Genomic DNA, 9,879 nt, shown 5'->3' with positions numbered 1-9,879 from the left:
CAAGAATAGAGAAGCCTCAGGCTTCTCTATTTAAAGAAGCCTCAGGCTTCATAAATAATAACAGTTTAATTTTTTTTTTTTTAATAAGTAAGGTGGAGGGTGTTTTGGGAAAGGAAAGTTCCTTTCCCAAAACGCCAACCCAACACGCTGCTATATGCAGCGTATTGAATTTCAGCGGTTTGGAGCAATCCGCTGCTCCAAACCGCTGTTAACCAAACAATGATTTTGACGTTTTGACCATGGTCAAAACGCCAAAGTCAGCGAATCTGTCAAAATTTGGCGGATCCGTTACTAACCAAACATGGCCCTTGACTTTTGTAAATAATCATTGCATATGACAACATCAACAAGAACTGTCTTCGTTGAAACAATAATGACATGGCAAACTTCGATCAGACGATGACATGTTATTGCATTTTTAATTTTTCCTTTAGATTTTCAAATTTATCCGTCGCGTTCAAATAATATTTTGTAGTACTCAACAAACACCTTAAAAATAACATAAAGTCTTAAAGACTGATTCATAAAGACACTTTTGTCTAGAATCTTTTTTCTTTGAGCGGGAAACTGAAAATTGTTTTTATTTATCAAAAATTGTGGCTTTATTATATATATCTATTATATCTACTATAAGAGCCCAAGAGAGTTAGGCCTATAATGGGTAGAAAAAATAACTATCAAATTTTTTAATTAAATGAATGGCTCAGATTGATCAGATTTTAATTTTTCCTTAAGATTTCCTAATTTGTCCTTAATGAATATGATTATCCGTTAAATTTTCCGTTAAATATTATCTTTTTTTCGTTAATTTCTGTTAGTTCACCGTTAACTTACTCATTGATTTTAATAAGAAAGGTCTTAGGTTCGAACCCCATCCTAATCAAAGTTGACATAATTAGTACTCTATTTTACTCTTATTAAATTATATTAAATAATAATTTAGTAGCTACAACAAAAAATAATACATATGCATTTCTTTAATTTAGAATTATGTGTCTACAATGTCTTTATTCAAAAAAAATATTCATTATCAATAAATTAAATAAGAGAAATAATTTCATTAGTTATATTGTCTTTATTTTTTTCTAATATAAAAATTCTTTACCTTCAAATTCATCAATTGATTATATTCGCTACATTGCCTCTACAATGTCTTTATTAAAAAAACAAAATTCATTATCAATAAATTAATTAAGAGAAATAATTTTATTAGTTATATTGTCTTTATTTTTCTCCAATGTAAAAATTCATTACATTCAAATTTATAATTGATTATATTCACTACATTGTCTATTATCTTTTTTGTGCACTATTTTTTAATTAAATATCAAAGTTATAATACAAAATAATGTTATATATTTATTTACAAAATATTTTATTAATACCATGAAAAAATTAAAAAAATATAATTAATAAAGTTAATCATATTAACTACTTGAGGGATTTGTTGACAAACAGAGTATTCAAATCACACAACAAATTGAAATGAGAACTACCTCGCGATGTCTTTGTTTGACAATCAGCAGTTAGCTCTTCAATATTAATATATATTTAATATTTTATGCCCTAATTTTTATTTGCTCTCCCTAATGTCCCGTATTTGGTTTCAACCATACCTATACAATTATTTTATTGATAATTATAATCAATTTTGACTATATTATACTGCATTTGTAAACTTAGAATTGCCTATTTAAATACGCAAATTTAACATTTAATTATTTATGCATGAACAATTCGAATATAATCTTGCCTTGATATATTTTAAAGTACTTATTTAAAAAAAAATAAAATTGGGCATTATCCCAATCGCGCAATGCGCGTAAAAAACTAGTAATAATAATAATTGTTTAAAAAAAAATAAAAGAATAAGAAATATATAATTAAGCCAATCATATTAACTACTTGGGAGATTTATTGACAAAAAGAGAATTCAAATCACACAACAAATTGAAGTGGAAAAATATCTCGCAATGTCCTTGTTTGACAATCAGCAGTTAGCTCTTCAATATTAGTATATATTTAATATTTTATGCCCTAATTTTTATTCGATTTCCCTTATGTCCTGTATTTGGTTTCAAGCATATCTATACAATTATTTTATTTACAATTATAATCAATCTTGACTATATTATCTTACATTTGTAAACTTAGAATTACATATTTAAATACGCAAATTCAACATTCAATTATCTATACATGAACAATTCGATATAATCTTGCCTTGATATACTTTAAAATACTCATTAAAAAAAACATTGTGCATTATCCCAATCGCGCAATGTGCGTAAAAAACTAGTATATATATATATATATATATATATATATATATATATATATATATATATATATATATATATATATATATATATATATATATAATAAGGCTCATATGCGGCAGTGGTTTTAGGTGCGGCGGTGCGGCCATATCAGCGTCGTCCATTCTGCTTAATCTAACGGCAGCGGCTAATTTTTGAAGATTTAAAGATTTAAGCGCGTCCTGGTAAGTGGGGGGTGTTATGGTAATTGTAGTGGTTATTTATATCGGTCGCTTGTCAGTATACACCAATAGTGTTAACAAAAGACACCAATAGTGTTAGAAAAAACACCACAATGAAATGCACAAATACACCAAAAAACACACAACACACCCAAAAAATACACCATATAACTCACCACCCCAATGGTGTATTCTGAACACTGTGTGATGCTTTTAGTCATACCTAGTGGTGCGTTCTGGTGATGCGTATCGAATTTGTGCATGTTTTTTTGGTGTGCATTTTCTAACATGGATGGTGTATATTTGTATAACTATTAGTGCGGTGGCACTGACCGCTCGGGAAGGCACCAACACGAATTCTCAAATACACCACAGTAAGGTTAATAATGCACCAATAATGAACATAAAACACACAACACTATGATTTGATATATTCTGGTGCCCAATGACGACTTTAACCTTGCAATTCACGTACTGTGAGAACGCGCGCGAAAATATCGGAAAAGTCTTGATGAATGTGATTCGTTGGATTTATCTAAACTAATGGCCTACAATTAACCGCACCGCCGCACCTAAGTGCACTGTCGCACTTGAACCCTCCTCACTCTCTCTCTATATATATATATATATATATATATATATATATATATATATATATATATATATATATATTACATTATTTTAACTCATAAAAATACATTATCTTATCCCAAAATGTTTGTTATTTTAATATGCACGTAGAACAAAAAAATTTTTAATATTAAAATGATATTATTTTGGACCGTAATTCATATAATAATTTATCTATACATAAATACATAATATATATCAATTACAAACACATAATTTTTTAACCAAAATCTATCAATTTCAAGCAATGGTATAACAATTGAAGTTCCTAACGGTAACAATGTATGATTACTTGGGCCGAGGGAATATAATCATTTATCTAACTGGCTTCCATTATTAGGCCCATTAATGCTTGGAAAGGCCACTGTAATAAAATCCATACTGTCATCCTGAATCTATTGGGTAAACAAATCATGACGGAGTAGGTAACAAACGAACAAAAAAGATTTAACAAAAAATAAATTTAAAAAAAAAATGTTGAGATTTCAAAATTAGAAGTCTGATCAACTGTCTTCTTTCTTTTACTTAACCCCTCGCCTGAGAGAACGAAGAACAGTCAGTGAAGAAGAAAGGGAAACCAACAAACAATCGATCTAGTCGACTACAGGTTCTCGCTGAACCTCGTATATTCTATCATTTCTTGCGTGAATTTTTGCTTAATTTTTTTGGGTCAATTATCAATCATGCAACAGAAATCAGGTGTTTATTGATTTGCGGAGGTTGTGGTTATTGGTGTTCTACTTCTAATGCTTGTCAATATTCTCGATCGTGGGAATTTAAGATTTGAAGTTGGAATCTGATCAGTAGTTGTAGTTATGGAAATTGGGTCGAGGGTCGAGGGTCGAGGGTCGAGCTAAATCTATTGAGAGGATGCTTTAAGTCAGAGCAATTCTACTTTTTTTTATTTTTCATTTTACTTTTCGTTTGAACCCAAATAGCCATCGTATTTCGTTTTAGTTGGGGATTCAGAGGTGTAATTAGGAGAGTTTATGTTGGAATTTGGAAAGGGTTTGTCTCAAATTCTGGTTTTCAACTCTGGAATCTGGATGATAGATCTCCCGGTTCTCTATGACTCTAGCTAGTCTTTTGGTCGCATAGAATGAGATGGAAAAGGCTACCAAACCACTTCTGTTTGCCTTTTTTTTTTTTTTTTTTTTTTTTTTTTTTTTTTTTGAGAATAAAAAAAAAAAAAATGGAGGATTAGGGACTAATTCTGGAATTCTGGTATTATTGCTTCCCTTTGTAAAAGGAGGGATGGATATGAATGACCTTTGCATCTGGTGAGTTGGGGAAGGATTAGGGATTAATTTGTTCCATCTTTTTTCCTTTAAGTTGTGTAACCTGGTTGTAGTTTCAACAGATCTACATATGCACACTTCTCAAACAATCTGCTTATTTTTCAATCAAAATAAGTAGAGAGAAAAGGACTAAGGAAGTCTGCCAATTCTGATTCTTTAATTAAAATTGAATTTAGGACCATTTTGAATCATTTTGAGGGGATTTACTTGAAACCTCTTATTAATTTTTATTTTTGGCCCGAAAATTGGGATTCCATCTCCTTCTTCATATTCTAATTATTGGTGTTGATGTTTAGGGATCAATACCAGAAGGTTGTAAACTACTAAACTCTCATGGCAAGGATAAAACCTCAAGCACTTTTGCTGCAAAGCAAAAAGAAGAAGGGTCCTAGTCGTATTAGTGCTACAACAATCATCATATACATACTTGTTGCTGCAGTAATGGTGTTTTTCCTGTTTGCTACGTACAAGCACTGGTCGAGGAGGTATGTCAAATGCAAATGCTTCTTGCTTTCAAATGAGCTTGGATCCTCCTACACTTGTGGGTCTAGGTTTCCGTTTTCCTTTTGAGTTGTTAGTTGTTGCTGCAACTTTGAACTTTTTGGTTAATGTCCATGACTATTTGACTAATAAATTGTTTGGTTTCTGAATCAAAAGTTGATTGATGGATGGATGAATTTGATATTTATCTAGTTAAATTGAAAACCTTCATTATCTGATCTGCTTCTGTCATTTTTTTTTAATATCCCAATCTCATCATTAAGAAATTATTACCTCCAATTTTCTTATAGCTCTTGGTTAGAAATTACATGTTGGAAAGTTTTTTTTTTTTTTTTTTTTTGTTTGTTTGTTTTTTTTTTCCTTCTTCTCAGGTTTGCTTCCTCCCGCCTTTTCTTTTATTTCTCCTATTTTCTATGATGGATAGACTTGGTAGGAAAGAATTTGAGGATCTAGTCAGATAATGGCCTGTTTGGTAAAATGGTTGTTAGCTGATTGTGTTAATTAGAGGGTATAAATAGTTGATAACATTAGCTGATTGTAGAAAAGTGTTTGGTAAATTAGCTGTTAGTTGATAGCTGTTTAGTATAATTTCTTTTCTCAAAAAGCTAATTGAAAAAGTTGCTTGGAGTAGCTTTTTTGAATTTTAGCCTTTTAGAGTTGCAAAAAGCTAATTAACCAAACATTTATATTGATATTTTAACTAAATCAAACAATTAATAGTGGTCAAATAAGCCAAAATTGGCCTATAGGCCAATTTTTTACCAAACAGGGCCAATATGAAGGTTTTAGCGGTAAGAGTAAAGATATGTTGGGGGCTGTATTTGGGTATCAATCCCTGCAATAACAAAATCGTCAATGAAGGTCGATTTGATTGTTTACTGGATGTATAAATTCAGTCAATCTTTCCCCCCTTGAAATGCTGGTTGCCTGGTTGGATAGTTCAATCTAATACTTTTAACTTTTTCCATAATTGACCACCTCTTAGGTAGAAACACATTAAATTATTGTTGTTTTAGAGTAAGATTTTTTTTTTTTAAAATTAGTCGTATCCAAATTGATTGTTAATGCTTTTACTAGTTATGTAATGAGAAACTCTTGCTTGGTTTTAATTGCTTAATGACAGACATTTTATTTGTTCATTTATTTATTTATTTTTAATTCTGTTTTGTTTAGGCCCATGCTTCAAACAGATGTAGGCGAGGTAAATTTTCATCCAATATTGCATCGTGAAGATATTCCCAAGTTTAGAATGTTATAATCTTACACAAGTATCTTTATTATAAATTTTAAGATTTTATGCTCGTTCCAATTATTCATGTCATTGGTCATTATATACCCTAACTTATAAAAAATGGGATCTGCAGGGTGAAGCTCTTTTCGCGGGGCAGAGAAATTCTGATGTTGCTAAATATGCTGTAAGTTTTGAAAAATATACTCCCATACAAATGCCACATCCAACACCCCTCCCCATCCCCCCCCCCCCCCCCCACACACACACACACACACACACACACACACATCCCCTGCATCCCATCCCAACACACACCCCATCAACCCTCTTAAAAAGCTGATCACTTGTTCTGTTCCATGGCATGTGATTTTAACAGAGGTATATGGAGTTGAATAGCTTTTCCTCTTTTCTCATCTTGACTTATCGTATATGTTGTTTGTTTGAATCAAGGATCCAACATATGACAGACAATTAGCCTTTCGTTGAAGTAGCATTTTACTTGTTTGTTGCTCCATATTTACTTCTCATTCATTTTGGTTATGTTACTTGTCTAAAGGATATTCACACAATTATGTGTCTGACAGCTCATAAGCACCACAAAGGGCTTGATAACTGTTGAGCTTTACAAGGATGGCTCTCCTGAAGTTGTTGAAGAATTCATTGATTTGTGGTGCGTTTTTGTCTTAACTAATAATCAGTTCCTTTCCATCCAAATTAGTATTAAGGGTGTAATTATCACCAAAATTTTTCTTAAGTGATAAAACAATAATAGGTGTATAATTTCTTTATAACATTTTTATGTCTTCTAGCAGAGGAAGTCAAGCCTGCCTATTTCCACGGACATGGATTATCATCACAAAATTTTTTCTTAAGTAATAAAACAATAATAGGTGTACAATTTCATTATTACATTCTGATGTCTTCTAGCAGAGAAAGCCAAGCTTGCCTGTTTCCATGGGCATGGATTATTATCAGACATTTAGGCTACCTCTCAAATTTCCTACTGCTTAACTCACACCTTAGTACTAAATGCTTACCTATTTCTAGATATTTAAATAGCTGAAGTTTCATATTCCAACTTGAGTTTTAGAGAACATTATAGAAAAAAACCTTTTAATTAATTTTCCATTAGTATTTCCTCCAAAAATACTGCTTCATCATTATAGTCTGCTTTTAGTAAATTGTAAATGATGCTTCCCTAATCTAGTTCGGTATTCAGTTTTATCTGTTATGCCTTGAACTTGCATGATAAACTGACATTTATTTGCAGTGCGAAGGACCACTTTGATGGGATGCAATTTAATCGTGTTATTAAGAACTTTGTTATCCACGGTAGTAAAGAGGAAAGGCCTGAAACTACAGAAGATTGGACTTCGAGGGTAAAAAATTATGCTCACCTTGACACAAGGTTTTTCTCGTCCGCTCTTATTATATTTGACACTGAAATTACCTGGCCCTTTTCATTTATTATTGGTGCTGGTTTGTATCCAGTCTGAAGCATGAAGCATTTATGCTTGGTACTTCCAAGGCAAAACGTGATGGTCGAGGATTTGATATATTTATAACAACTGCACCAATCCCAGATTTGAATGACAAGATTAATGTATTTGGGCGTGTCATCAAGGGTGAAGATGTTGTTCAGGTGTAAATCCCACTTTGTCTTCTCCCCTTTACACTTCCCACTTGTTTCTTTTCTTATCACACTAGAGACTGAGCAGAGAGAAGGACTTGGTCTCCACAGCACTGACATTAGAACGATAGATAATCCGCAAAAACATAAGGAAACGACATGTCCTCGTTGAGTTTTTTATAAAAAAAATCATGGTTTTTACATACGCACAAACTGTTTGCGTAAGATTAAGGAATGGGGCTCTAGGAGTAAAATTTCTAAAAGTATGACTAGGCCATGATGAACAAGGAAGAGGATTGTGCAATTTGAGTTTCTGCAGTGTTTAAAAGTCTCAAGTTGAATTTGATGTAAATGTCCATATTTAGTACATTTAGTTAGAAGCAAAGCTCCTCGAAGAAGTGGATACAGTAGATTTGTTGGTCCACTTTTATGTAGTTAAGTATTTTTTTCTTGCATCTTATTGTGGTAGTTCTTTAGTTTATTATCATTAAACTATATTTATCGTTTATGGTACTCACGTTAGAATGATTATCTTTCTCATTACTTGTGAGTTCTAATGAACAAATTTTATGTTTATGCCTTTCCTTGGGATGGGCAACTCAGGAAATTGAGGAAGTGGATACAGATAACCATTATCGACCCAAAGCTGCTGTAAAGATCAAAGGAATTACTCTTAAACAGAACCTTTGATGACTCTGATTCTCATCAATACCCCTCCTGATATGAGAGGTTTACGTCCTGGACAAAGCTGTGCAACATACTCGCGTAACAGTTGATTTTACAATTAATAGAGTCTGGCGTTGGTTCTGCTTACTGATTTTACTTCCTTAGAATTGATCTTGTGCAGCCTGCAGCCAATGATTGTCATATAAAGAGAGTTGCAATTATTATTGCGTTTCATGTAATTCACTCAATTTTCCTCGCTGTGTTTCCGATAGCAGCTCTGTAGTTTCTTCTCTTATTTTTGTTGGTAGATACTGGCTTATGCTTGATTTTACTGTTAGCAGATGATAGTAATAATTGGAGTTTTTTTTTTTTTTTTTTTAATGTGATTATTCTTACCTCTTGTCCTTTGATGAGAGAAGAGAACCAAAACTGGTTTTTGCTGCCAGTAAACTGAGATTTATGTTGATTTAACCATTCTTGTGTCAATGTTATTTTCTTACTGTATACTGCAGCTGCTGTATGGTTCATTCCATTCATCTGAAATGCTACTTTGCATTCCTATAATAAATTTAATGGTCATTCCTTCCCCCTTTATTTACTAAAATTTAATACTGTATCATATAGGAAATAATTATGCCTTGATATTTATATTTCTTGTTGGTAATTCTTATAAAAATAATCATCTTTTACACTTTTTTTTTGGTGTCTAGTCCATCCCGGTTTTCTTCTATATGTATTTCACTAGTATTTTACCTGTGCGATGCACGAATGTTACTTATACAGTAATAATTTAAGTAATTTTAGCATCAAAGTTATTTTTTGTAAAAGTTATTAATTGTGAAATTTTTTAGTAATAATTTAAGTAACTTTAACATTAAAGTTATTCTTTGTATATGTATTACTAAAAGGAGAAGTTTTTAATTTGAAAGGTAAGGCATGTATAACATCATTTAAAATTTAATTAAAATTACAAATTATTGAACACTTCATGATAAACAACATTTGAAATTGAGGTATAATTCGTTCCACCTTCATTGAAAATCAAAATCTTTAAGCCACTTGGACTGCTAACTCTTGAAGCAAGCGTATAATTGATCATGTACAAACACTGATTTTTTGAGCAATGCAACATGAGAGAGCATATGGCCTTAACTTTTCTTAATAGTCATTGTATACGACAACATAAGCGGGAATTGCTTTCTCTTGAATTATTACAAAATAATCAAACAAATTAACAATAGGCTGTAGTTGTGCGATGTACAGATAAAAGTTTATAAGTATTGTTATAATGCTATGATATTAAGCAAAATAAATTTTATTAAATACAATGTAATTTTTAATATTTTTAAATTTTTTTAATAGAAGATAAAGAATATGTCATCATTCATATTGATCAATGTACATGATCAAATAGATGCAAATA

At 31.4% G+C, this 9,879-nt stretch overlaps 1 protein-coding gene across 1 annotated transcript; it reads left to right on the top strand.

Moving 5' to 3' along the window:
• Positions 1-3,551: 3,551 nt before the first annotated feature.
• Positions 3,552-8,942, top strand: LOC109163667 (peptidyl-prolyl cis-trans isomerase CYP21-4). Its single transcript, XM_019312424.1, has 8 exons — positions 3,552-3,737; positions 4,725-4,913; positions 6,103-6,130; positions 6,294-6,344; positions 6,745-6,830; positions 7,431-7,568; positions 7,652-7,802; positions 8,394-8,942. Exons 2-8 carry the CDS (start codon positions 4,762-4,764, stop codon positions 8,478-8,480), a joined length of 693 nt encoding a protein of 230 aa, XP_019167969.1. The 5' UTR covers positions 3,552-3,737; positions 4,725-4,761; the 3' UTR covers positions 8,481-8,942.
• The last annotated feature ends 937 nt before the right edge of the window (positions 8,943-9,879 follow it).

The sequence above is a fragment of the Ipomoea nil genome, unplaced genomic scaffold, assembly GCF_001879475.1.
Source record: "Ipomoea nil cultivar Tokyo-kokei standard unplaced genomic scaffold, Asagao_1.1 scaffold3030, whole genome shotgun sequence".
Taxonomy (NCBI): domain Eukaryota; kingdom Viridiplantae; phylum Streptophyta; class Magnoliopsida; order Solanales; family Convolvulaceae; genus Ipomoea; species Ipomoea nil.
Note: the sequence above shows the minus strand (reverse complement) of the source record. Positions and strands in the feature narration are given on the sequence as shown.

What these genes read in the sequence shown, in the direction of transcription:
- LOC109163667 (XM_019312424.1), top strand. Translation starts at nt 4,762, where the DNA reads ATGGCAAGGATAAAACCTCAAGCACTTTTGCTGCAAAGCAAAAAGAAG. An exon ending in TACAAGCACTGGTCGAGGAG is followed by an intron (nt 4,914 to 6,102) that starts GTATGTCAAATG and finishes TGTTTTGTTTAG; the next exon opens with GCCCATGCTTCAAACAGATG. An exon ending in CTGATGTTGCTAAATATGCT is followed by an intron (nt 6,345 to 6,744) that starts GTAAGTTTTGAA and finishes TGTGTCTGACAG; the next exon opens with CTCATAAGCACCACAAAGGG.